The 27,919-nt window shown below is 56.3% G+C and overlaps 1 protein-coding gene across 10 annotated transcripts in view; it reads right to left on the reverse strand.

The window, feature by feature from the left end:
- Positions 1-14,503: 14,503 nt before the first annotated feature.
- The window catches only part of KCNQ4 (potassium voltage-gated channel subfamily Q member 4), a 55,792-nt gene continuing 42,376 nt past the window's right edge, over positions 14,504-27,919 (reverse strand). For 9 of the 10 annotated variants that reach the window (XM_021096970.2, XM_021096972.2, XM_021096971.2 and 6 more), the window contains 5 exons: positions 22,039-22,259; positions 21,054-21,153; positions 20,392-20,523; positions 17,285-17,414; positions 14,504-16,684 (listed from right to left, as the gene is read on the reverse strand). In XM_021096970.2, coding sequence (XP_020952629.1) covers positions 16,472-16,684; positions 17,285-17,414; positions 20,392-20,523; positions 21,054-21,153; positions 22,039-22,259 — 796 coding nt within the window. In that variant the 3' untranslated portion in view covers positions 14,504-16,471. The remainder of the gene's footprint in view (positions 16,685-17,284; positions 17,415-20,391; positions 20,524-21,053; positions 21,154-22,038; positions 22,260-27,919) is intronic. The other variant, XM_084965552.1, reaches the window with a different exon arrangement.

The following is a 27,919-nucleotide window of genomic DNA, read 5'->3' on the forward strand; positions in this document are numbered from 1 at the left end:
CAGGCGAGGCTCTTGGGAAGATCCTCGTGTTTGCTGGGCGCGAGGATGTTGGACCCCAATAAGTGAGAAGTCCAGATACCCCCCCAGGGACCAGGAGTGTGGCTGGATGCGGCAAGGAATCCTGCTCGGCTTGCTAGAGGGCGATCTCCAGAGGACTCACTCCTTTGCCTCTTGCTGGTGAGCAGCTCCAGGTGGGGGCTCTGCCATATCCAGGCCGCAGGACTCCCCCGGGCCCCGCAGCCTAGGCCGGCCTCAGAATCTGAGAATCTGAGCCAATTATTGTTTGTTTTTTAAAGCAGAATACTTTTAAATGATTTAGGAAACGTAAAGTGGAAAGACAAAGACTCCAGGTTCTGGAGGCCCCTGTGGGGAAACAAGATTAGTGGCATTTGGGGACTGCTGGGTTGCAGGTTTGATCCCTGGCCCAGCACAGTGGGTTAAGGATCTGGTGTTGCCGAAGTTGCATCTTAGGTTGTGACTGTGGCTTGGATCTGATCCCTGACTGGGAACTCCCCATCCTGTGAGGGCCAAAAAATGAAAAAAAAAAAAAAAAAAAAAAGACTCCAAGTCTGCCCACATCCACGCATATACTGTGTACATTATGTTACCTTATACACTTAGTATCCATCTCTTTCCACAGAAATGGAATTATACTATTTTTTTTTTTTTTTGGTCTTTTTGCTATTTCTTGGGCCGCTCCCGTGGCATATGGAGGTTCCCAGGCTAGGGGTCCAATTGCAGCTGTAGCCACCGGCCTACGCCAGAGCCACAGCAACACGGGATCCGAGCCGCGTCTGCAACCTACACCACAGCTCACGGCAGCGCCGGATCGTTAACCCACTGAGCAAGGGCAGGGACTGAACCCGCAACCTCATGGTTCCTAGTCGGATTCGTTAACCACTGCGCCACGACGGGAACTCCGGAATTATGCTATTTTATATCATTGGATTTTTGTTCACTTAACATATTTTGGAAAATGGCCACATTGCTAAGTTCTTTTTACTTTTAGTTTTTATTTATTTTTTGGTCTTTTTAGAGCCTCACTTGTCACATATGGAAGTTCCCAGACTAGGGGTCGAATCGGAGCTACAGCTGCCAGTCTACACCACAGCCACATCAACTCAAGATCCGAGCCACGTCTGTGACCTACACCACAGCTCACGGCAACGCCGGATCCTGAACCCACGGAGCGAGGCCAGGGATGGAACTATCTGCATGGATAGTATCCTCACGGGTCCTAGTAGAGTTCATGACTGCTGAACCACTGTGGGAAATCCTTTTTTTTTTTTTTTTTGTCTTTCTGCCTTTTCTAGGGCTGCTCCCGTGGCATATGGAGGTTCCCAGGCTAGGGGTCCAATCAGAGCCATCACCACCGGCCTACACCAGAGCCACAGCAACGCGGGATACAAGCCTTGTCTGCAACCTACACCATGGCTCAGGCAACGCCGGATCCTTAACCCACTGAGCGAGGCCAGGGATCAAAGCTGCAACCTCATGGTTCCCAGTCAGACTCGTTAACCACTGAGCCACAATGGGAACTCCCGGAACGCCTATTTTTTTAATGTACGCTTAACTTGATTATTTTGGCCATGCCCATGACATGCAGACGTTCCCCAGGCCAGGGATGGAACCCCTGCCACAGCAGTGACGATGCCGGATCTTTAACCTGCTGGGCCGCCCAGGAGCTCCAGTAATTCTTTTTCATGACTGCACTGTGCGTAAGCCATTTACCCAGTCCCTACTGATGGAGGTTTAGCTTGTTTCCAGATGTTCACTGTCACAGATGTATCTCGACAGGGATCCTCCTTGTGCATTTACCCTGGACACTTACGGGAACGTCTCTGTAGCACGGGTCCCTCAAGGGGGAAGATCAGAAGGGATCCGCAGAGATGAGCAAATAAAATCTTGGGCAGTTCCCCATGTGACTGATTCCGCTCCCCTTCTTGCCGGCTCTGCGAGCCTCCGCTCAGGGAGCCTCGGCTCAGGGAGCAGGCCTGCAGGCTCCCACCCTCGACCACAATGGACAGTAGCTGTGTCTTCATTTTTAACCTTTTTTCCAAATGCAAATATATACGTAGTGATTATCAGTAAAGATCTGAATGGTCTCTTTGTCTTCTCCTAAGAACTACTCCTTCGTAGTCTTGCCCATGTTTCTACTGGGCAGTTGCTTGCTGTTGGTCTATCGGAGTTCATTCTGCAGTATGACTAGGAAGCCTTCGGCTTTTGTAAATGTTGCAAATATTCTCTCCAAATCGGTTGCTGATGATTTGACTTTGCGGATGGTATCTTTTGCTTCTTGGAAGTTTTATGAATTTTTATGCCATCAATTCACTCCATTTTTTTCCCTCCAGAGGAGCTTCTGGGTTTAAATTAGGGGCAGGAATGGTCTGGCTCTCCCAGAGATCCTCAGAGATGCCTGCAGAGTTGTGCCTCTACCTGGCTCTGCACTCAGAGGGCAAGGTCGACAGACTAAGCAGCAAGGCCAGAGAGGCCCTTGGATCCCGCAGACCTGGGTTTAAATTCTGGCCCCAAACTATACACATAGTAATATGTACAGTTTTGTTTTTGTTCTGCTTTTTAGGGCCACACCCTGCAGCATATGGAGGTTCCCAGGCGAGGGGTCTAATTGGAGCTGTAGCCACCAGCCTACGTCACAGCCACAGCAACACCAGATCTAAGCTGCATCTGCAACCTACGCTGCAGCTCACGGCAACGCCAGATCCTTAACCCGCTGAGCGAGGTGAGGGATTGAACCCGAATTCTCACAGATGCTATGTTGGGTCCTTAACCCCACTGAGCCACAATGGGAACTCCCTATGTATATATGACATCTGGCAAAGCCACTTTCTGAGCCTCTGTTTTTGTTCTTCTTTCTAGTCGAAAATAGAACCAGTCCCTACGCAGCGGCTGGTCAGATGAAATGACTGAAGGCTGGTGTGTTCAGCACCGCGCCTGGCACACGGCAAATGTCCCCTGAGCGACTGCTGTTTGCAGCGCTAGCACGACAGGCCCTGAGTCGGCAGTAGCTTTAACCATGTCCAGAAAGAGGCCAGGATGGGGAGAAACGCCTTCGAACCCATCCCACGCAAAGGGCAGAAGGACGGGGCTCTGCCGCCGCAGAGGGAGACCCCGAGGCAGAAGTGGGCCTGGGCTGTTGATGCTCTCAGGACGTGGTCCCCCTTCTCCTGGGAAAAGGTTTCCCCAAATTTTCTTCGGGGAACCACCGTGCCTTGATTTAGTTTGGGTAAGTTTGCTTGTTCCCCTGTAGGCGATTCAAAAGAAATGATACCAAACTGGACCATTGGTGTAAGGAATCCCCAAAAGTTCTCGCTTCCCGTAACTCCCTTCACTGAACACGCCTCATCTCCTCCTCCTCCTTCTCCTCCGCCTCCTCTTCAAGTCTGTGTCTTTCACTCTGCAGCCAGTGCCCTCACCACACGAGCTGCTCCTTACATCATCCAGCCGTGACCCATGATATCTCACCCTCTCGGTGACCTAACTTGACACATTATTATTCAGGTGACAGAGGCGAGGAAGCAGAGGCTCGAAGAGGTGAAGTGATTTGCCTACTACTGCACAGCTAGGAATCTGCTGAGTTAAATTGCTTTAATTTTTTGGAGTTCCCGTCGTGGTGCAGCAGAACCAAATCCGACTAGGACCCATGAGGTTGCAGGTTCGATCCCTGGCCTCACTCCGTGGGTTAAGGCTCTGTCGTTGCCGTGAGCTGTGGTATAGGTCACAGATGTGACCCAGCTCTGGCGTTGCTGTGGCTGTGGGGCAGGCCGGCCGCTGCAGCTCTGATTGGATCACTAGCCTGGGAACCTCTATACGCCAAGGGTGCGGCCCTGAAAAGACAAAAGTCCAAAAAAAAAAAATTTTTTTTTAATTTTTTAATTTAATTGATGTCAGTAATTTTTTTCTTTCTTTCCTCTTCTTCTGTTTTTTTTTTTTTTTATCATTGTTGTTTTTCCTTTTTTTTTGCTTTTTAGGGTCGCTCCCATGGCACGTGGAAGTTCCCAGGCTAGGGGCCAAATCGGAGCTGTAGCTGCTGGCCGATACCACAGCCACAGAGATCCAAGCCCCGTCTGTGACCTACACAGAGGCTCACAGCAACCCCGGATCCTTAAACCCGCTGAGCGAGGCCAGGGATCAAACCTGCACCCTCAGGGATACTAGCTGGGTTCTTTACCACTGAGCCATGACGGGAACAACGCCTGTTGAGTTGAAATATTTAACGTCCTTAGGATGGCCCATAGTAAGAAATAGTGTTAGCTCGGCTTCTGTAACAAAGGGAAAATTTTTTAAGCAGCTTAAAAAGTAGCAAATATTTCTTTCTAGTCCCCCCAGTCCCTCGGACTCAGGTTGCCTCCTTCTTGTTGTCCCGCCTCGCACGAGCCCAACCTCACGAGCCAAGAAGGCAGCTGGCTCTCTCTTTGGGCCGTTGTCTGTAGAGGAGCAGCTGAGTCACGGACGCCTCCACATCCACTCTCCCGAAGGAGGCGCGAGGAGGGAGAGCACAGCCGATGACCCAGAAACACCCGTCGCTCCCCCTCGGATTCTCTTGCAAGACTTCGCTCTCGTGGCCACGCTGAGCTGCAAGGGAGGCTGGGAAGTATGGCTCCCAGCTGGCCACCATGGGCTCATCGCCGACTCAGTCACCGCGGAAGATGGGCTGCCAGCAGTCTTTTCCACAGCGAGTGGCTCCGTTGGGATTAGAACTCGTGTCCTCTCTCCCAGGGCACTTGATGGAGGGAGAGGTTGGAGGCCTGAGTCTATACACAGGGAACTGAGTTGATATGAGGTCACCACCGTGGTGACGGTGCCCCGAGTAACTCACCTCCCTTCTTTGAGTCTGTTTTCTTATCTGTAAAAGGGAAAAATAATGGGACTTTCAGGAAGTTCCCATGTGGTTCAGCGGTAACAAGCCCACCTGGGATCCACGAGGATGCGGGTTCCAGCCCTGCCCCCACTCAGTGAGTTAAGGATCCAGCGCTGCCGTGAGCTGTGGTGTCGGCCAACAGCTACAGCTCTGATTAGGATCCTAGCCTGGGAACTTCCATATGCTGCAGGTGTGGCCCTAAAAAAGCAAAATAATGATAAATATAAAACAATAATAATAATAATGGGACTTTCAGGTTGCTGCTCTGAAAACACTCACCAAAGTTTGTAGGGTGCTAGGTGCTCATACAGCAGAGTGGACGGGGAGAATTTGGACACAAGCACATGAAAGAGATTCCAGGGGAGGTGGCAGTGCGGGCAATGGCCAAGTGACACGAGTGAATAGGGTCGGTTGGCAACGAGTCCGGTGGGTTAGCACGTAGGCTGAATGCTCAGAGGGGCAAGGGATATACTGGAAGAAGGCCAAGGTCGAAGAAGGATAACCTTTGAGCGGCAGGCTGGGGAGCTTGACCTTGATCCTGTTGGTGACGGGGAGCCATGGATTTTTATGGACAGAGTAAGATTTGTGCTTTGGAAAGATCTTGGCTGGACTTGAAAAACAGAGAATACTGAGAAGGTTGTCACACCAATCCAGGTAGAGAAAAGGGCTCTAGGACAAGAGGGGGCAAGGGGGCCAAAAGGGAGAGATGGTAAAGCCAGAAGCCAGAAGCCTTCGGGGAGATATGATGTGAAAAGCGTGGACCACAGCATCTGGTGGGAGCAAGCACTCTCGCCGGACCAAGGCTATACCTGCCTTATTTAGGGTTAAGTGTGTGGCTTTGAGTGAGAGAATGACAGATGCTTAAATGAAACAAATCTGGGAGGTGGTCCTGGGCTGGCGTGGTCTTCATAGTGTCCACCTCCAGGCTTCTCTGCCTTCCTGCTTTGTCACTCATGAGTCAGGCCTCATGGTCCAAAAAGGCTGCCCCAGCCACAGCATCAACATTCCAGCCAGGAAGAAGGAGAAGAGAGAAGAAAAAAGGTACATCCTGGGAGTCACCCACGCTCACTTACAAGTTAGCATCAGCCATGTGGGCTTTATTTTGGATGACTTGAGTAGAATTTACTTTGCGTCTGAGTAGAGTTCGGAGGTCCTCCCACTGAGGAAGAAGTGGGCGTGGATGTCGGGGAAGACCTGCAGGCCTGATAACGGCCTGTCGAAGTGGAGGCTACAGAGAAGCAAGGAGCCAGAAATGATTCCCAGCAGTGTGGGTGGAGGGCAGGGTGGGTCTTTCCCGAGGTGGGACCCAGGAGGAGGAGCAGGCTGGGGAGAGTAGGATAAGATCAGGACAGATACACGGGGTCGTCCTGGGTCGATGTCCAGGTGGAGGCCGGCCAGGTAAATGGGCCAAGCTCGGGAGTGAGGTCTGGGCTGAGAATAAGCCCATTTTGAGTTAGTGGCATATCCGTGGTTGCCATAGGTACCATGATGCAGAGTCACAGAAGAAAGGAGCCAGGGAGAGAACACCGAGAAGGGAGAAGGGAGGGATGGAGCCTGAGAAGGAGCAGCTGGGAAGAAGGAGGAGAAGGGAGGGATGGAGCCCGAGAAGGAGCAGCTGGGAAGAAGGAGGAGAATGTGCGCAGAGACGTCCTGAGAGACGGGGTGACGTTTCCCGGAGGCGGTGTGGTCATCAGCGCCTAAAGCTGCTGAAAAGCCAGGTGAAGTGAAGGCTGAGAAGAGGCTGTTGGATTTATCAACATGGAAGTGAAAACTGACTTTGGCAGAGCAGCTTCAGGGGAGTGGAGCGGCCAGCGTCAGGCTGCAGGGGGTCAGCGGGAGATGGGAAAGAGGTAGAGGGATCGTGAAGGACTGTGGCTTAAGTCATCTCTCGAATCTTACTGTTTTCGTGGGTCAGGCTGCCCACATCTGGGGCTTATTCTCTGGGTGTTATCTCTGGGTTTGACCCAGACGGTGTCGGCTCGCGATGGGGTGCAGTACCCCCTTTTCTCGGGAGGTGGCAGCACCATACCAAGTGCGAACACCTGAACCAACACAGGGCATTGACATACCTTTTTTTTTTTTCCCCCAAGGAAATAAACCTTCGTTTCCAAAAACAAAGCTTTGGGATGCGGGGCGGGTGTTGGTGGGGGAGAGGTGGGTTTCACCGTCTTGAATGAGAGCCTTGAGCAGAGGAAACTGAATGGACCTTTGGGTTTAAATCCTGGCTCTGGCTTATGGGCTGCGTGACCTTGAGCAGGTCCTGCTTCCTGGCTGGCCAACTACCTCTGGGGTCACTGGGAGTCTCTAAGTGAGGGTGGCCACGTCTGCTGGTCTCGTGGGCAGGTTCAGGGCAGGGGTGGCAGTGGGGACAGGGTCAGGACCTGAGGGAGGAATCCAGACCGGATACATCCCAGGCTGAGGCTGTGTGGTCTTAAAAGGACTGTCGCAGCAGTGGCTTTGCAGTCGAGAAAGCTGGGTTTGGATTTCGCAAATGGGCGAACTGAGACCTACCGAGAGAGGAAATGACTTTCCCAGGATCATCCCCCTCCAAGGGGCAAAGGGGAAGCCTCACAACCAAAACGTGGAAAAGAATTTGCTGTCTAATGTATTTTCAAAAAGCACTGAGGCTGTATCACAGAGGAAATCGAACCTGTGGGACATTTTTACCATGATAACGTGGTTTTGCGTTTTCTGCACTTGACACTTTCGACAGTGTCTCTCTCCGCTGGTCCGTTTGACCCTCACATTCTGAGAGCACTCCCCCCGCCCCCCACCTGCTCTTTCCCCGAGAAATGACACGTGAGCAGGTTAAGGACCTGAGAGGAGGAACGCCCCCCAAGGACAAGCATAGAGGTCAAGAGACTTGGGCTCCGTTCTGAGCCCCGCCCTGGCTTGCTGGGCCTCGGTTCCCCATCTGCAAAATACATCTTTGCACGAGCCCAGCTCCTGGGAGCCTTGGCAGCTCTGACTTTTCCCGAAGGCTTTTGCTTCCACCTTGAGCTTCCCTGCCTGCCCGCCCCAAAATGTGCTCCCCCCAATGCTGTCACTGTACTATTTCCATTTAATTTTCTTCAAAGCACTTATCACTCTGAAATTGTCTTGGTTTTGTTTATTTTCTGTCTAGACAGTAATCTACTGTCTACTCCGCTTGAGCAGGGACTTTGTGAGTTTGAGAGCGTCGCTTTGACCTTGGCGCCTGAAACAGTGCTCGGCACAAAGTAGATGGAACAAGCGCTTGTACAACAAACGCACAAAGGGCGGAGATCACAGCCCCTCGCTCTCTGAGGCAGGTCCTGGCGCCCCATGCGGCTCTGTGCTTCCTCTGCCCTTCGCGCGCGCTCTCCTTCTCCCCCCCCCCCACCGTCTTTTTCTCCCTCCCTCTCTCTCCCAGACCCACTAGTTCACGGGCCTTCATGGTGAGTTACCTTGGCCCCCAAAGCCCAGCCTCCTGCTGGGCTCCAGACTGGCGCTGCCACACCAAGCCAAGCCTTTACTGACGCCTTGTGGCCGAGGGGACACATAACAGGAACCAGGAGGGCTCTGGAGTGGGGAGCGGGGGTAGGGGGTTCGCTCATGTGGGGACGGCCACTCCCAGGAGGCCCTGCTTCCTTCCTTTCCTGCCAAACGGCATTTCTTAGTCCCTCTGCGGCCGGCCTTGTGCAGGGGCTGGGATGACGGCAGAGGAGAGACAAGTGCTAATGTTGGGAAAGACGCTGCATGGTTGTCTTTGGTTTGCAAGACTGTAAGAACTATAACAGAAGCCGAGCCCCCCAGATCCCGGTGAGCTGAGCCCTTGCTGCATGGCAGCCCCAGGCTGCTCGGTACAGCTTCCGAGCCAGGGCCTCAAGAGGCCACATCATGTCTGCTCTGGCCCCCTTGCCGTGTGAAGAAGCCCAGTCAAACCTTCTGGAGGGTGAAAAGCCCCACAGAGCAGAGACGGGCCATCCTGCCCATGCATGACAGCCAGCACCAAACCCGACACGTGGGTGAGGTCACCTCAGCAGAACCAGTCCCAGCCAAGAGGCCGGAGGAGTGCAACCACATCAGCGATTCCAGGTGAGAGCAGCAGAACCGCTCAGAATTTGAGAGCAGCCCAAACTGCTGACCCGCAGAATTAAGACAAAGTAAAACCGCTGTTGTTTTACGCTGCTAAGGTGTCGGGTGAGCTGTCACGTGGCAATAGATAAGTGACACACCAAGCTAAAATCATACCTGCTATCAAGGCCATATTTGTTGACAGTTTGGGGACTCCCGTAGCCACCTGCAAACCCTCCTTGCTGAGTCAGACAAACTTAGCAGCTAAAGAGTGGCGCGTGCTTTGGATAATGGTGCATCTGTTTTCCCCAGGGGCTGGATGACCTCAGGGCCATAACTGGGTCTCCTGCATCTGATCCTCCTGTACGTTGTGCTGAGCCAGGCTCTGACATACAGCAGGCGCTTCACACGCATTTGCTCAATTAGTGAAACGCCGTGGGACGGGTCTAGGTTACCAGCATCTCCTGCTCAGGTTACTGCAGCATCTCCTAGCTGGTCTCCCTGCGGCCAGGCTTGCTCCCTCAAATCCGTCTTCCATCCTCCAAAGAAAATATTCCAAAGGGCAAGTCTACCCTGATTTGATCCCGGGTCAAGATTTTTTTTCCCCAGCTGTGCTGGCTGCATGCAGAAATTCCCAGGCCAGGGGTCAAAGCCCTGCCATAGCAGCAACCAGAGCTACGGCAGTGACTTCACCAGATCCCCAACCCACCGAACCACCAGGGAACTCCTAAATCTTGGACTGACTCCCCATTGTCCTCACTGGTAAGCCCTGCCTCTTTGGAAAGATTCATGGATCTCATAAACCTTGACTCCTGCCTCTTTCTAAAGCCCCATCTTACAGCAGTCGCTCCTTTGCTCTCTGGGCCCAGCCAGGGGTCCCTTGTTTCTCCATGCATCTACCACACTTTCTGGTGCCACTGGACCTTGACCCATGCTATGGCTTCTAGCCGGAACACTCGCCATCCCTGTCCCCATGCCTGGGAAAATCCAAGGCATCCTTCAGGACACTGGGTTGCCCACTTTGCCTGGACTGAGAATGATAAGGAGGGCGTTCCCTTTGTGGCTCAGAGGTTAACGAAGCCGACTGGCTGCATGAGGTTGCAGGTTTGATCCCTGGCCTCGCTCAGTGGGTTGAGGACCCGGCGTTGCCGTGAGCTGTGGGGTAGGTCACAGACGAGGCTCGGATCCTGTGTTGCTGTGGCTGTGGTGTCAGCCGGCAGCTGTAGCTCCAGTTGGACCCCTAGCCTGGGAACTTCCATATGCCTTGGGTGCAGTCCTAAAAAGCAAAAAGAGAGAGAGAGAGAGAGAGCGCAATGGTGAGGAGTATGGACTTACCCTGGCTTCTGGGCAGTGGCTCCTGGTTTGACGGGGCGGTCAGGGACTCAGGAAGCACAGAGTGGGAGGACAGCTGACAGGGAAGAGGTATTTAGAGGGACCTTCAGAAAAGGGCACAGAGACGTTCCCATTGCAGCTCCGCAGGTTAAGAATCCAACTCGCATCCTCGAAGGATGCGAGTTCGATCCCTGGCCTTGCTCAGTGGGTTAAGGATCCAGCGTTGCTGCAAGCTGCAGTGTAGGTCACTGATGGGGTTGCTGTGGCTCTGGCGTAGGCCAGCAGCTGCAACTCTGATTTGACCCCTAGCCGGGGAACTTCCGTATGCCACCGGTACGGCCCTAAAAAGAAAAGGAATGGGCACAGAGTGCGATTAATTTCTATTCCGAATAAAAATCTCACCAAAGAGCATCCATGGCCAAGGAGCTCTGGGTAATCAGATGACGGCACATCCCTTTAGTGTAGGTTGGCCTCTCTGCAAAGTCCCTCTAGCACTGAGCCACTTGGTGCCAGGTCGCTCCCACTGGGTCCTTTCTGGCACAGAGGGGGCAGTGGTTCATCCTCATTTTTTTTTTTTTTTTTTTTGCTTTTTTTTAAGGGCCACACCCTCGACATATGGAGGCTCCCAGGCTAGGGGTCGAATGGGAGCCGTAAGCCGCAGTCACAGCAACACAGGATCCGAGCCGCGTCTGTGATCTACACCACAGCTCACAGCAATGCTGGATCCTTAACCCACTGAGTGAGGCCAGGGATCGAACCCGTGTCCTCGTGGATACTAATCAGATTCATTTCCGCTGAGACACAATGGGAACGCCGCATCCTCATTGACAGCCGGCATTTAAGGCGCCAGGAATCAAAGGAAGGTAGGTGGCGTGGCATCTCCCTAGCCGCCAGTATTAGTTCACTGTGGTTGCCACAACAAATTGCTACATACTTGATGACTGAACAGAATTTATTCTCCTAGAGTTCTGGAGGCCAGGAGTTCCGCATCAGCCTCACTGAGCCTAAATCGAGGTACCAGCAGGGCTGCACTCCTCCTAAAACTCTAGGGAGGAACCTGTGCCGTGACTCCTCCAGCTGGGTGGCCGTTGGCGTTCCTTCGGCCCCATTACTCCAACCTCTGCTTCTGTCTTCACTGTTCCTCCTCCTCTTCCGTGTGTGAGCTCTCCTCCTGCCTGTTTCTTAAAGGGACACTGGCAATGGGGTTTAGGGCCCCGGTCGCCCAGGAGAATCTCCCCATGTCAAGGTCATTCACCTAATCACGTCTGCAAAAATCCTTTTTCCTTTTAAGGTGACATTTTCCAAATTCCAGAGATGCGGACCTGGCGTCTTTGGCTGGTCATGACTCAGGCTACCGCACCCACTCAGGAAAATTTCGCTTCACGTCCCTGCAGCGCTGGCCTCTGCCGGTGTGGAGACCTGAGTTCTCAGGGGAAGGAAAGCCACACAGTTTTCATCGCCTTTGAAGCTAAAACCTCCACTCGGCTGTTTGGGCTTCTCGTGCTCCTCAGACCACAGGCAACGAAAGAGGAGAGGTAGTGGCTGCCTGACTGGGAGGCCTCTACAGCCAAGAGCAGGGAGGGCTACGTCTGGGACCTGGGGGATCCTCAAGGGTCCCCTTTTCCATGCACACAAGTTAACAAAAAGCCACGACACCCGAACCGGGCAGGACCACTGATGCTCCAGGAACGATTAGTGGAGTCACTCTACCACGCAGCAAACTGCAACTAGCTGAGGTCCTATCTGTGGGCAAAGGGACACAGGACGGTGGGGAGAAGGGACACACACACACACACACACACACACATATGTAGCCACTCAATTAGTGACATACGTATAATATGCAAAGAAAAACATTCCTCAATTGAATGTATCTATCCGGGAATCGCTACCATCTATCTATCAACTGTGGCATTGTGGGAGTTCCCACTGTGGCGCATTGGGGTCAGTGGCATCTTGGGAGCCCTGGGAAGCAGGGTCAATCCCTGGTCTGCACAGTGGGTTAGGGATCCAGTGCCGACGCAGCCGCAGCTTAGATTGCTCCTGTGGCTCAGATACGATCCCTGGCCCGGAAATTCCATATGCCACGAGGCGGCCAAAAAAAAAAAAAGAAAAACCTATGGCCTTGTGACCGGTTACCAGAAGGTCTACAGCTACGCTCATGTTCTTCCCTGCTTGGTGTCTGCTGGGGGCTTGGGGGTGACATTAAGTGATTTTTCTCTCCTCTTTTTCCTTCATTATTATTATTATTATTTGTCTTTTGAGGGCCGCACCTATATAGAGGTTCCCAGGCAAGGGGTCGAATCAGAGCTGTTGCCGCCAACCTACACCACAGCCACAGCAGCCCCAGAACTGAGTCACATCTTCGATCTACGCTGCAGCTTGCAGCAAAGTCCAATCCTTAACCCACTGAGCAAGGCCAGGGATCGAACCCGCAACCTCATGGTTCCTAGTCGGATTCGTTTCCGCTGCGCCATGACGGGAACTCCTTCATTATTTTATTTAAAGACGTAAGCGATTGCTAACTTTACAGTCTAGCCTCTTGTCACAGGTGCAACCGTGACTGACTTAGAGTAATTAACCTCACCCAAATACGGATTCGGTGACTAACCCCCAGAGCCGGATACATCTATTGGACGAGGGGACATCTCGTCTTCCTCACTTCCAGGAGGGGGCTTGGAGTGTCTTCATTCGATGTAGGCTAGCTTCAGCTTATTAGGCAGAAGCTACGGTTGCTAGATGGAACTTCAAATGTGTGTGGATTGATCCGAATTGACCCTGGGTGTCCAAAGGGGTGGACAGTGTCAGTTACGAAGCCGTTGTCTTTTAGTTCCAGAGGCAGCCTTCTGTCCTTTGCTCTGTGAAACTGGAGCTGGGACTGCAAACCACGTCGCCTCGGTCAGCCGGCTCTGACAGCAAGGGGCCCGGGGAAAGACTGGAGGCGAGACGAGTGGGGATTTTCCTTCTTTTGTTACTAACCTCATCAGCAGGGGCCTGGTAGCTGCAGTTGCTCCCAGACAAGGTTCACTGTGGCTCCCAGGAGGTACGAGGACCAGCAGACAGTGCCCCATCTCCAGACCTCTGAGCCCTAGCGCTTTGGGGTTTAAGCCATGGGTTCTGCTGGCCCCAACCTCTTCCCTCTACTGCTGCAGCATTCGACGTGGCAGCTGCTTCCTGCAGTGGTTTCCTCTCATTTATCCCGTTCTGTCTGTTCTTTTTCATCCCACTTACATCGGTGGGACGCATTCCCTCCAGTAAATTCTTTATGGTCTTCTCTGTCCCTTTTTTTTTTTTTTTTTTTTTTTTTTTTTTTGGCTGTGCCCATGGCATGCAAAAGTTTGTGGGCCAGGAAATCAAACCTGAGCCACAGCGCCATAGCAGTGACAACACTTGAGTTCTTAACCACCAGACCACCAGGAAACTCCTAAATTCTCTGTGCTGAAAAACCTAGTGGCTCAGGGGTTAAGAACCCGACACAGTGTCTGTGAGGGTGCTGTGGTGTAGGCCGGCAGCTGCAGCTCCAATTTGACCCCTAGCCTGGGAACGTCCATATGTCGCAGGTGCGGCCACAAAAAGAAAAAAAGGAAAGAAAAACCTATAGTGTCGTTTCTGTCTTCCTGACTCTGGAACCTGACTGATACGAACCATTAGGAAGCTGGTACGCACTTCCACTGGGATAACAGGACAAGAGAAAGGAAGCTTGGAAGTGCCGGGGCATCACGAGAGCCAGCCTGCCCAAGTGGAGGTCTGAGACCAAGACAGAGACCTCTGACACACTGCAGCACCCAGAACTAGCTATGCATGAAGCCTCATCTATCCCCTGGACTCTTTAGTTATCTGGGCCAGTACATTTCTTTTCTTTCTTTCCCTCCTTTTTCCCTTTTCTTTTTTTACAGACTCTCCTGCGGCATATGGAAGTTCCGAGATTAGCGGTCATATGGGAGCTGCAGCTGCTGGCCTATGCCACAGCCACAGCAGCCCCAGAACCGAGCCACATCTTTGATCTACGCCACAGCTTGCAGCAAAGGCCAGATCCTTAACTCACTGAGCGAGGCCAGGGGTTGAACCCACATTCTCATGGCTACTAGTCGGGTTCTTAACCCAGTCAGCCACCACAGGAGCTTTGTTTTTTTTGGCTTAAGGCATTTCAGGCTGCATTTTCTGCTGTTTACAACCTGACTCATCCATATCTCCTCGTCCCCACCCACAGACCAAGGGCCCCAGTCCATGGGCACTGAAGAGCCAAGACCAACCGCCTCCTACTGAAAACTTTAATGAAATCAATAAGTTAATAAGTTAACAAAGTGAGGTACTTGCATATCCGAGAACCGGGTGGGAAGCCTGGGTCCTGGAAGGGGGAGGGCTTCTGCCAAGGGTCCTTTGGTCACAGGATGATCCCATCCCCGCCCTCTCCACAGCTCTGTCCCTCGGGGGCGGAGGCGTGGCTCTCGGGGGACAGTGCGGTGCAGGTGACGTGAGCCAGGACAGGCTCCATCCAGGGCATGATGGTCACATGCAGAGGGCATGTGGAGGCAGAGGCTGGGCACCGTGGGGCTGAGCAAGATCCAACCCCAGCCCTGGCACGGGTGCATGCAGGTCCCCAGTCATGAGATGCAGGCAGCTGGGCCTGAGCCCCTTATTCTCTGGCACCCCACAAAGGGTGGCCCTTGGTCCACTACCCATCCCCCTCCGGCCACCTGCCTTGGCTTTGCAGAAGAGCAACAGAGGCGTAGGGAGGCCGAAGAGGTGCTGGGGGCCTGGAGTGGACAGGGGCTTCTGTGGTCAGGGGGCTGCCAACTGAAGTGCAGAGTGGGGTGTGGGAGGAGGGAAAGAGTGCATGTGAGCGCCACACGCGCAGGTGGTGCCTGACAAGCGGGACTTGCGGGATGCGTTATTATTCTCTCTGGTTGTTAGTTGGAGTGACTGGAAAGAGGGCAAGCCTGGAGAGAAGCGGGCCCGCTAACCACCCTGGGGAAGGGTCTGGGGTCTTTCCAGTGTTGTCCAGGCCCCAGAGGCCTAGGCCTGAGTTGTGCTGTGGGGACGCCCAGCAGGGCCCTCGGGGGCAGGCAGAGGCAGCAGTTAGGGCTCCTGGACCCGTGAGGAGTCGATCTTCTCGAGAAAGGAGAGCTGGTAAAGTTCTGGGCTGGGGCCTGGAGACACCTGGGGTCCCATCCGAGCTCCCTCTCCTACCCGGATGGTGTGGGGGGCTCCTTGTAGCTGACCTCGCCCTGCAAGGCCAGTCCACTGGCATCAGCGGCCAAGGCCCAGGAGAGGCTGAGGGGCTCTGTGCTCAAGTCTCCAAGTGTGAGTGATTGTGTGTGTCCGCGTGAGTGTGAGGGACTTCCTGCATGCCTGGAGGGACATGTTTGTGTGACCGGGGGAACATGGTCCGTGGGGTGGGAGAGTACAGAGACCTGTGCTGCCGGGGTGTCTAGGGTCAGAGGAGGGGGAACCTCTGCCAGGAAGAGGGAGCCCCTGGGAGAGGACACCTGCTAATGGGAAGAAAGGCCCAGGCACTGCCCCTGGGGAGGCGGGGGGGACGCAGGCCCCATGCTGGAAGGGGAGGGGGTGATAAGCCAAAGAACGCGGATGGGGTCATGGCCAAGCAGCCTGAGACCAGCTACTGCTGGGGCCCCTTCTCCCAGCGGGAGAGGGGCAGAGGGACCCCATGGGGGTCCCCAAAGTTGCATATTTAACATAGTTTGCATATATGGTGCCCACCTGCCTTGGGGCAGGGTCCTGTGCTTGTGGGTACCTGTGTGGGCACCTTGGGCCCGCCCCCAAGAGGGGCAGGGACTTGGCGGGAGGGCTTCCCTGCTCTGTCCGAAGGGTGAAGGGCGGGCCAAAGACCTCACCTTGCATAGCTGGAAGCGGGGTCAGGGCCCAGGGCCCCAGCGCCTTGCTCCCACTCCCGGGGTAGTGCCCCTGCCAGGCAGGCCATGTCGGGCCTTGGTGGAACAGGCGGGGCACTGCGGGGCCTAGAGGCCGCGGGACAGCGCCGCTGCTGCCCTCCGTGCGGCCTGGCATCTCAGGCTCCTGAGGTGGGGTGGGTCGCTGGCACCCACATCGGGGATCTCGCCCACCCAGGCAGCTCAACACTGCGTGTGGCCTCTCTCCCACGAGGGAGCGAGTTCAAGTAAGAGAGGAGTCCAGAGGCCTCAGAGGGCGAGTCCGAGCGGCAGGCCCCGGGGCTGGCCGTGTGCTTCCCCGCCCCCGAGAAGCGCCTCAGTCCATGTTGGTGCTGACCGAGCGGGAGATGCTGAGCGTCTGTGCGGAGACGGAGAGGTCCTCGTGGTCCACGGGGCTGTGGTAGTCGGAGGTGGTGTCCGGGTCGAAGAGCGGCACTTGCACGGCGCCCAGGCTGGCCGAAGTGCCAGGGCGCAGGCAGCGCGAGTAGAAGCCCAGCAGCAGGTCCAGCTTGTGCTCGATGGACTGCACCTGGGGGCGGGGCGGGCTGGAGGCGGGGCTTGGCCGGGACTGGAGGTGGGACTTGGGGCGGGGCTTGGCCGGGACTGGGCGGGGCGATGGCGGGGCGGGGCTTGGGCAAAGCGCCGAAATGGGTGGGACGAGAGCGGCGAGGAGGCGGGGCTTGTCGGGGAAGGACCGCGAGTGGGAGATGCGGCTCCTCCCGCAGGAGGTGCTACGGCAAAGCCCGAGGGCGTTTCGCGGGAGGGACGAAGCCGGGAACCCGGGATTTACTCCCTCCGACCCCAACTCCGAACAGAATTTAGTTGTGTTGGGTTGGAACGGTGCGGGTGATGGGGACAGCTGGGGCGGGGTTCAATGAAGTAGATGGGATTTAGACGGGCTTTTCTGAGACCTCGAGCGGGGCTTGGTTGGAGAGGGTGGGGTTTACTGGGGTAGGTTAGCAGGAGTGGACGGGCTTACTGGGAAGCGGGGCTTATCTGCGGGGCAGATGCCGCTGGGCTGCGGCTCTGAGAAGGGCACCCTCCCCTTGGGCTTGACCCTGGGGCCTTCCAGAGCTTCTCGGCCAACAACTAGCTCTGCCGCCCGAGCGCCACTCCCGCCCACACTCACCTGCTTCTCCACCTTGACCACGCGTCCCATCATACTGATTTCATCCACCGCCTCCATGTCGGAGGGCCCTTTGTCGCTCTTCTCCCTGGCCTTCCGGTCCCCGGGACCCCGGCCCACAATCTGGTCCACCCTGCGAGGAAAGGGAACTGTCAAAGGCGGGGACCCTGCCCCGCCCCCTTCTATCCTACAAGATTTCGAGGTTGCTTGCTGAAAGGGGAGACTTCCTGCACTGCAGGGAACAGGCAATCTGAGGGAGGGGACCCGCTTACTCTGCCAAATGGGGACCTCGTTAAATGCAGGTACCTGGCTGCTGTTCTGAGGGTTTTCCCACCTGGCGAGCAAAGGCATCACACCCAAGCATGACAAATAAAAGAGCCGCCCAAGGGAGGAGAGGCAGAAAAGGGCGAGGGAGAGACACAAGTGGGCATGTGAGTTATAAGGGGACAAGGCTGGAGCTGGTTCCACCTTGTTTTTCTGCTCCACTTTACAGTAAAACTCTTGAAAGTGTTATCCCTACCCTCCCCGTCCCATTTCTCTCCTTCCTTTCTCTCTAAAACCTCTCCAGTCAGGTTTTCATTCCCACCATTTCACCAAAACTGTGGTCAAGATCCCAAATGACCTCTAGGTTGCCAGTTCAAGGATCCCTGTCACCCTCCATTATACTTGTGACCTACGAGCCGTGAGGGGCACATCTGATCAGCCCTTCCCGCTGCGCTTTCTTCATTTGGATTCCCAAACGTCACCCTCCCCCAGTCCTCCTCCTACCCCACTGACCTCTGCTTCTCTGTCTCCTTGACTGGTTCCGCCTTGATCTCCACAACCTTTAAACACTGCAGGACCCAAGGCCCGCTCCTGGAACCTCTTTTTTCTGTTTACTCTCACTCACTAAGTAATGTCTTCATTTCCAGAGTTTCAGATCCTCTACACACTGTTGACACCAAACCTATATTTCCAGACCGTACCTCTCCCCCAAACTCCGCATCCCTCTGCCCGATCAACACTCCATTTAGATGCCTGATGGGCCTCACAAACCCAACACGGCCCAGCTTTCCTGACGGAAACTTGCTCCACTCATCGACTTCCCCCTGTGAATAAACAGCATCTTTTCCCTCCAGCTCAAGCCCAAAATCTTGGCTTTATCCTTGATTCACTTTTTCGTTTGCCCTTACACCCCAGTAGAAAACCCTGTGAGCGCTCCCTTCAGAATAGATCTAGAATCTGACCATTCCCCCCACCTCAACTGCTGCCACCCCAGCACCTTGCCTGGATGGTGTTGGAAGTAGCCCCCTCACTGGCCTCTCCACTTTCACCCTAGCTCCGTATGGGCCATTCTAGACACAGCACTTAGGGTGATCTTTTTAAAATATAACTTGGGGAGGAGTTCCCGTCGTGGCGCAGTGGTTAACGAATCCGACTAGGAACCATGAGGTTGCGGGTTCGGTCCCTGCCCTCACTCAGTGGGTTAACGATCCGGCGTTGCCGTGAGCTGTGGTGTGGGTTGCAGACGCGGCTCGGATCCCGCGTTGCTGTGGCTCTGGCGTAGGCCGGTGGCTACAGCTCCGATTCAACCCCTAGCCTGGGAACCTCCATGTGCCGTGGGAGCGGCCCAAGAAACAGCAACAACAACAACAAAAATAAATAAATAAATAAATAAAATAAAATAAAATAAAATATAACTTGGGAGTTCTGTTGTGGCTCAGCCACAACAATCCCAACTAGTATCCATGAGGACGCAGGTTCGATCCCTGGCCTTGTTCAGTGGGTTAAGGATCCAGCGCTGCTGTGAGCTGTGGTGTAGGTCACAGATGTGCCTCGGATCCGGGGTTGCTGGGCTGTCGTGTAGGTGGGCAGCTACAACTCCAAATGGACCCCTAGCCTGGGAACCTCCATATGCTGCAGGTGCTGCCGTAAAAAGCAAAATATATATAAAACGGATCTTGTCAGCCTTTTGCTCAAAGCCCTCCAATGTTCACATCTGACTCTGGATGAATGCCAGCCTCTCTGCAGTGGCCTGCAGGGCTTTATATAGTCTAAGTGCCTTTGGCTTTCTAACCTCATCTCCTGCTTCTCTCACGCCAAACAGGAGCGAGTTCCTTGCTGTCCCTAAAACACCACCCCAGGCACACCTGACCATCTCAAAGTCCTCAAAGCCTTTCTACTTGCTGTTCCCTCTAGAAACTTTTTTTTTTTTTTGGTCTCGCCCGTGACATATAGAAGTTCCTGGACTGAGACTGAACTTGGGCCACAGCAGAGACTCAAGCCAGCGCAGTGACAACACCAGATCCTTAGCCCACTGTGCCACAATGAAGTCCTGGAAACTATTTAAAAAAACCATGGGACCATTTGCCTCACTTTCCATTTCTCAGATGTCAGCTTCTCACCTATTTAAAATCGCAAACCCCAACATCCTAACCCTTATTTTTCTCCTTAGCCTTTATCATCATCTGACATAGTCTAGTTCTCCTGTCATCTGTTCTCTTTCCACTGGAATGAACGCTCCATGAGGGCAGGGACTCCATTTTGCTTTCCTGCCATCACACTCCCGCCTTCCGCCCCAGCACCTTGGGTCTGGCAAGTACCAAATAAATGCCCAGTGACAATTTCTTGAGAGAACAAATCAATGGGCAGTGAGAATGCAGGCTAAGTGGAGACGTGCAAGGTGTGGGTGATTGGGGTCTTGGTGTGAGATTCTTCTATACCCTGGGTGGAGAGAAGAGGCCCTGGAAGATTCCAGAGGCAAGCACTGAAGCAGCACTGAGGGCAAGCTGCCTGTTCCCTTAGGAGACGGGAGGCCCCTGATTATTTTAGGCCTGTTCTTTTAGGACAAGGAAGCAGTCACGCGAAGACGTCCCCGAGGCCGAGCAGGTTCATAGGATCTGCACAGAGGACCCGAACCTTCACAGAGGACCCCACCCGTTCCTTTGGCTTCAATAGCAAACGCGGTGACTGGCAGCCCCGCGCTGCAGAAGCACCTCCAGCTCCCGCAGCGGCCCGTAGGGGGCGCTCCGTCCGGGCGCAGGCGGAAGGGCTGGAGCAGACCTCGCGCGGGGGAGCGGGGGAGCGGGGGCCGCGGCGCCCCCGCCCCAGGAGGGGCCTGGCGCACCCACCGAGCCTGCAGGCTCTTGATCCGGCCCAGCATGTCCAGGTGCCCTGCCGAGTACTGCTCAATGACGTCCTTCACGTCGTAGGGTCGCAGCGTCTCCTTGAATTTCCTTTTGGCCACCAGGAACTTGAGGATCCTGTCGGCGGAGGGGTCTCAGAGGACTGGGGTTCTTTGCCAGCTCCCTCTCTGCCCTTCGTTACCTTGTCCACCCCAAACAGCCACTGCTGGACCTCTAGCCTCCATGCCCATCCACCAGGTCCTGCCCAGCCCCTGGGCAGAGACAGAGACCCAGACCGAAGGAGATCGCGGGTAAGACAGAGCCCCAGGGAGAGACGGGAAGATGCTGATACAGAGCTAGGGAGAGAGGCACAGCGGGAAGGGAGCCTGACATAAGGCGAGAGAGAGGCAGGGAGAGAAGCCGAGAGGACACTGCCCACCGCCCCCCAGGCCAGTCCTCCAGACGTGATGAGTCTGCGCAAACCCTGCAGGGAGCCACAGGTCTCCTGCCCACCCCGTCCATTCTCCAGGGTCTCCGCCAGCCAGCGCTGCCCAGGGTGCCAGGCAGGCAGCAGCTGGCATGCAGGCAGCTAGGCCGGGCCCAGCCATGAGGACAGCCCCCAGGGGGGGAGCAGCAGTGGGTGGCCCAGCCCCGAGCCTCGGTCTCACCTGACGGAGCGGATGACCGTCTTCACAGCAGGCATAACATCGTCCACCGTGAGTTCGCTCTGGTAGCTCTTCTCCTCCGCCGCTTCCTCTGAGGGGCCCTCTGCAACGTCGGGGGTGGGGGGCCCTTATGATGGCAGCAGAAGGGGCAGCTCCCACCCTCTACCATGGCCCTCAGAGGCACAGAGAGGGAGAAGGAGCCCTTCCTGGGGACACAAAGCAGACCGGGCTCCTGCCTCCCTGGCTGCCCCACCCAGGGGGAGAAAACTCTCTCCTGCGTGCCCGTCTGCCCTGTGTATACGCCTGCCTGGTGGCTGGTGAGCAGGAGCTGCTTGGGGCACATCCGGTCTGGCCCAGGCCGAACTACACTCAGCCCTGGCGGAGGGCTCGCTGGTCCCACTGCACAGGTTAGTGAGCCCCAGAGACAAGGGGCCCGAGGCCTCTGCACAGAATCACAGTCTAATCTTTCAGCCAAGAGGCAATCAAGGCCAGGGATCGAACCTGCATCCTCACGGATACTAGTCGGGTTTGTTACTGCTGAGTCACAGTGGGCACTCCTAATGCTGCCAGCTTTTCTTGAGCACTTACTACCCTCCCAAACGCTCCCCTTCTCCTTCTGTGGATAACCTCATTTAATCCTCACAACAAGCCCATGAGGTCGATGCGGTTACTGTCCCCATTTTATAGATGCGGAGAACGAGGCCCGGGAGATGAGGGTACCCGCCCCAAATAAGTGACACAGCCAGGATTCAAACCCAGGCAGCCCGGCTCCAAAGCTTGTGCTCTTAACCACCAGACGCCCTGTCTATGCTCCATGTTTCTCAGTCTGAAGCCCAGCGAAGCCGCTATTATGACGCCCATTTTACAGACCAGAAGACTGGTGTCACAGAGCTGGGACCACCAGAACCAAGTGTTTCCACCCCAGCTCAGACTCCGTCCCCTCCCGCCACCCTCAGCAGGTCCTGGCCCCCCACCCACAGGGGCTCACCCTCAGCAGAGGTGCGGGGTTTGAGTCTCAGAGAGGCCCGGAAGCGGGTGCGGTCGTTGAAGCTCCAGCTCTTCTGCACCTTGGTGGGGCTGCTGGCCTCCCCCACCTGCTCGCTGCTCGGGGAAGCGGGCATCGGCGGAGGTGCCAGGTGCTGCTTAGAGGGGCCTGTCCGCCGCTGGGAGCTGCCCATGCGGATGCGGTCTTTGATGCCCATCCGGCTGCTGGCAGGGCAGGTCGGGTCGGGGAGAGAGCAGAGTTAGCTGGAGTTGGGGGTACGTGTCGGGGGACACAGCTGACTTAGGACTTAGGGGTGGCTACCGGGGCTGATTCTCCACCAAGGGGAGACTTCCTGGGATGGGACGAGGGTGTGGTGAGGGGGGCCCTGACTCCTAGAGAAGCTGACCCAGGGTCAGTCTGAACAACTCCCCTCCCCACCCCCACCTCTCACCCCTCGTTGCCCAGACAGATAAGGGGTGCACAAGAGACAGATGTCAGAGTGGAAGGACTGACAGAAACCCAAGAAGGGTGTCAGAGACAGACAGGAGGACAGGGGAGCTGGGCCTGGGAGGACAGGTGGGTGGGAGGGTGGAGGTGGTGACCCCTTCGGGCGGACACGTTGCTATGGGATGGAAATGTTCACCTGGCCATGCCCACTGAGGCAGGCCCCCAGCTCCTTCCTGTACACAGGGGCAGGCTGTGTGGAGGTGAGGCATGTGTGTGTGTGTGTGCGCGCGCGCGCTATGCTGGCATGTGTGTACACATGTCAGTTTCTACCTTCCTCCTTTGCCCGCTGCTGGAGCTATCTGACCCCACACTGGTCATGTCAGAGCTTGAGGACCTGGTACAGTTGTACAGGCAGTGCACTGCAAAATTCCAAAAGGTCTCCATCACGCCGACTTCGGTATAAACCGTGCCCCTGGAGGTGTGCAGTGTACTGGCCTGCTGGCGGTCTTGGCCTGCAGGCCTAGCGTGGGGCCCGCATGTCTGCCCAGGCCATGCCCAGACATTCCAGTGAGGGTCTTTAACCTGAATTTCAGCAGTCTCTCCTGCCTGAGTGCTGACATCCTGCCCATATGACCCGCCGCCACCTCCTGAGTCTGCGCTCAACAGTACCTACACACCTGTGTGCACGTGAACACATATGCACACGTCTGTGTGTGCACCCAGCCGTCCCTCCCCACACCCCCACGCGTCCCCCAAATCTTGGAGGAAGACAGATGAGGGGAGGCCTCAGGTTCCCCAGGACAGGCCCTGGTAGAGTAACTCTGTGTCCAAGAACTTCAAGGACCCTGTTGTCACTGTCCGAACAGGACCTATGCAAACATCCCCACCCCATGCCCTGGGGTGTCACCGTCACCTCCCTGCTGTGACTTGCCACTTCAGCGGCCCCCTTTGGACAGGTCTGGGCCCCTTCCACCCCACGTGTCGAGGACCCTGGCTCAGGAGAGCACCAGCCAGCCTTGGGGGAATTCTGAGCTGGGGGAGGGTTGGAGGAGGACATTGTGTCACCTCGTCTCAGGGGCTTTCGGATCAAGGCTGGAGCAGAGGGCAGATTCTGGTTGCAGGGGCTGAGTGGGAGCCAGGGTCCTCCATGCCCTGGGCATGGCGGACGGGGTACACAGCCAAGGCGCTGGCGTGAGAGGAGCATCTCGAGAGCAGGTGCACCCTTGGAAGGGCCTTCAAACCGGGACATGGGGCCATCCTTAGGGTAGGACCTCTGCCCAGAGGGGCGAGGTTGTGGGTCAAGGATGCGGGCCTGGAGGATGCACGAGGGAAGGACAGGGCGGCCCCGCAATCCAGCTGTTTGCTGGCCCAGGATCCCCTCAGCACAGCCCAAAGGTTCCAACCAAAGTTTGAGGTTGGCTCTCCCAAACTTTCCTCTGCACAGCTGTCCCTTCAAGCTCTCCTCATGCTGGCAAGCACCCCCCCCCGCCCCCACCCGGCCCGTGCAACCCCTCCTTCCATCCTGCACTCCGCCAAGGGGCAGAGGAAGAGAAGGAGTGGAGACGGCCCTGACCCTCAGTCAGGGGCCCAGCACGTCTCTCCAATGGGGTTTGAGGAGAAGGGGGTGACCTCCCCGTCACGGAAGTGTGCAAACAAGTCTGCGCTTGCACTCGGCAGGACTTATGAAGGAAGGGGGTCTGGGGGCTTGCCCTAGAGGTCTCGAAGGGTCCTTCTCCATCTCTGATTCCGTGAGGGTTGAAGGAGCTTCCAGCCCGGTTAGCGGGGGGGTCTGTAACTTTCTAGCCAGCCAGAGACCCCCGGGCTCCTATTCAAGGCAAGCAGGCACTGTTTTCCGAGGAGCGGCCCTGGGTCCCAGCTCCTTGGGCAGGGCCCAGAAAATGGCTCACGTCAGCCTCTCTGGAGCCTAAAAGCTCAAAGAAAAGGGAAGGAAACCTGGCCCACAGGGGACCCAAAGAGCGCCTCCCTGCCAGACTCCTAGGAACACACAAGGTCCAGACTGACGGCCTGAGCCCTTTCAGCTCAGCCACTCCGGGTGGCAGGTTCTGAAGTCCCTCCCCCATTTTATAGATGTCAAAGGGGGTGACACAGCTTCCAAGGTCACAGAGCCCCTGCGGATGGAACAAGGCCTGGAGCCCGGCTTTCTCTGACTTCAGAGACTGTTCCTCCTCTGGGACAAGCCACCAGGATGAGGTCTCAGGCAGGGATCCTCAGTTGGGGGCTGTTTTACTCACGAGGGGACATGTGGCTGGATACATTCTTAGCTGTCACCCATTTTTAGCTGTAACCCTAACCCTAACCCTAGCATCCAGGTAGAGGTCAGGAAGGCAGCTGAACATGCTGAACAAGGCATGTGACAATGCCCAACAGCAAAGAAATGTCCCACCCCAGATGTCAAGGAGAAACAGATGTTGAGGTCTGGGGGTCCCTGGGTGACGGAGGTGTGGGCTTGCCTGGGGCTGCCCGGTCGGGGAGGGTGAGCTCCGGACCCAGGCTGCCCTCCGACAGCCCTGCTGGACCCAACCCTGCCCTCGCTCCCACAGGGATTTCTTTAAGGTCTCCACCTGCCCACCAAAGGCCAAGCTCATGGGGGAATGGAGGCAGCCTGCCCCTTCCAGCGTGGCACAGGGCCCCTCTCTCCAGGACTGGGAGGAGCTGCCTCGATGGCCTCTCCGCCCTGGCCTTGCCCTTCCTGCCCACCACGCCCACGCAGCCGACGGACTCCTGCAAAGGGGCAGATCTGACCCAGAGACACTATAACCTGGCAAATAGCATGAGGCAGGCATTTCTACAGCACTTGCTCTGCGCCACGCACAGTCTGAGCGGAGGCCGAGCCTATTCTCACCAGCACTTTACATCCAAGGAAAAGAAGGCACCCAGGGCTTGTGCCCAAGGTCCCGTCGCCAGCTTCAGATCCAGAACCCACGATTCTAAGAAACACTGCTTCTCGGTAGAGCAGCCGGGAACTGTGTCACCATCACCTCCGCAAGCCCTCTACCCTCATCCACATGGCCCCGAGGCACTCTGGGAAACTCCCGGAGTCCGAGCTGCCGGGCAGGGCCAGCAGGGCAAAGCTCACGTGGGGCTCCGGGGCTCTTCAGCACCCAGCCTCAGCTCCCGACCTCCACGCTGGGCCGCCTGCTCTCTGCCACGGCCGTGCTCTCTCTCACCTCCTCCCCCTGGTGCGCAGCGCCTCCCGGGCCTGGAAGGGCCTCCCTCACACCCACGCCTTTGGGGGCCTCCTCTGGGCCAACCGCCTGACCCAAGCGCCCCCGCCCCTCCGCTTCCTCCTTTGTTGGTTGTGCTCATCACGCGGAAGGGCAATGACTCTCCGCAGCTCTCAAGGCAGTGTGTTTAATTCATCATCAGGTCCCTAGTGCAGGCCTGGCCCAGGGCAGGCACCCCGGAATGCAGGGGCTCTGGAGTTCGGGAAGGAGGCGCCAATCCCATCTCCTCCGGGCATCTGCTGGGTCCAAGGTGAGCAGTGGGGAGCCAGGAAGCTAAACCCAAGGCCCGGCAAAAGTCAGAGTGGGAAGGACCCTCGGAGAGCCTCTAGTTCAATTTGCCCAGTCCACCGATGGGAAACTGAGCTCCAGAAAAGGGAAGCGATGCGGCCAAGACCACGCAGGGGGTCAGAGGCAGAGCCAGAGCTCGTCACAAGGCTCCTGGAGGTGTCCCTCCTGGCAGACTGGGCACCAGGCCCATGACCCAAGACCTGGCAGAGGCCTCCCCAGGAAGACCAGGGGCTCGTCAGGGCCCCGAGGCAGACGGCAGGCGGCAGGCACATGCACGTGTCCTTGGCCCATCCTGACCCCCTCTCCAGCCCCAGAACTGAGCAGGGCAAGGAGAGTGGGGACAGGAGGAGCAGGCGAGGGGGTACCTCGGTCTCCAGCTGGCGTGGATCCGAAAGAAACTCCGTTTATTACTAAACATCTGGCTGGAAAGTTGAGAACAAGACACGAACAGAGAGAGGTTAGTGGGAAGGGGGCAGGCGGGCCGAAGGTGGGGAGCTGCCAGGATGGGGCCGGCCTCCTGCGGCTGGTAGGAGAGAAGGACCCACACACACTCACACTCACACACACTCAGATCCACCTCTAGGCCACATGCCCAGAAGGCAGAGGTTCGCAAGCTCCCCGTAAGGATCTCCTGCAGAGCGAGCGCGTTAGAAATGCAGAAATCTCTTTTCTCCAGAGGTGCTCATTCCGCGCTGGGCTGGGGAGAGGTCGCGGTAGCTCTGCACTTTGAACAACGGCCCACAGGATGCCGATGCGGAAAGTCAGTGGACCACACTCTGGGAGCTGCTGTCTTAGCACCTCATCGCCAAACCTCACGGAGAGGAGGTGCTGGCTCTGGCAACGCCATCCCTCAGGAAGCCCCGCTCCTCGTGGTCCTGGGAAGGTGTTAAGCCTGGATCCACCCACAAGCACCACAGAGGGTGTGGCCAACCAGGGGCGTGTGTACGGGGTGGGGGGGGTCCTGTCTGGGGCGCCTGCCCCACGGGGCCTGGACCGCCAAGATGAAGGCCTTGGCCATCTGGCGTGTGGTGCCTGATCTCTCAGAAGTCACAGCTCAGCCCCTTGGGGTCCCTGGGAGGAAGGGATGCTCCACTCTCCCCAACATGAGCCCCAGCCACACAGACACCACAGGGCAGACGGACCCAAGGCTGGGAGTTCGTGATGGCCAAGCCCCAGCCGTCATCTGTTCCCAGGCCCTGGGGGGCCCCCCGAGACCCAGAGCAGCTGTAGGGGTGGCTTAGGTGCTGGGGTCTAGGTCTTCCCCAGAACCTTCCTACTCAGGCAAAGAGAGACCAGAACGAACTGAAGCTGCAAAGAGCCCTGACTCGTGTCCTGGGCAGAGTGGCTCAAATGCCAGAGCTTTTGAGTTTCTACCTGTGAGCCACGGCGGGATGGGGACAAGGAGAACACTCTAAGACATTCAGGCAGTGACAGGGAACACAGTGGGGCTGCGCCTTGAACCCTCTTCCAGGGAGCTCCCAGCCTGGCCTTGCCAATCATGCTTCCCCTCCCTGCAGAGACCTGGACGGGCTCCACCTCTCTGCTCACGTCCTGCTCAGCCACCGGCCAAAAGCGCCTCGCAGAGACCAGGAAAGGAATTCTGCTCCCAGCATCCTCTGGGAGCAGAATTCCTTTCCTGGAACTCCCCAGGAACCCCCATTCCCCAGGCCTTTTCAGCCCAGGAAGCCGGAGAACCCAGAGGCCTTGATCAACCTAAACATTCCTGATTTTCTGCCCAGAACCCAGGGGTTCAGAGTGGCTTGATGACTTTCTCAAGGACACACAGCATCAGGTGGCAGAGGCAAGCTTTCACTGCACCTAATCCTTCTGACCCCGGAGTGGCTCACCTCTTCTGCCTTCCCTTGTTCTGGGCCCAGGGCTCAGAATCACACCTGAGGCTCAAG

Source organism: Sus scrofa, chromosome 6 (assembly GCF_054392235.1).
Source record: "Sus scrofa isolate SSC_HxYL_T2T_F1_AM1 chromosome 6, Sscrofa_HxYL_maternal_Yorkshire_Landrace_v2.0, whole genome shotgun sequence".
Taxonomy (NCBI): Eukaryota; Metazoa; Chordata; class Mammalia; order Artiodactyla; family Suidae; genus Sus; species Sus scrofa.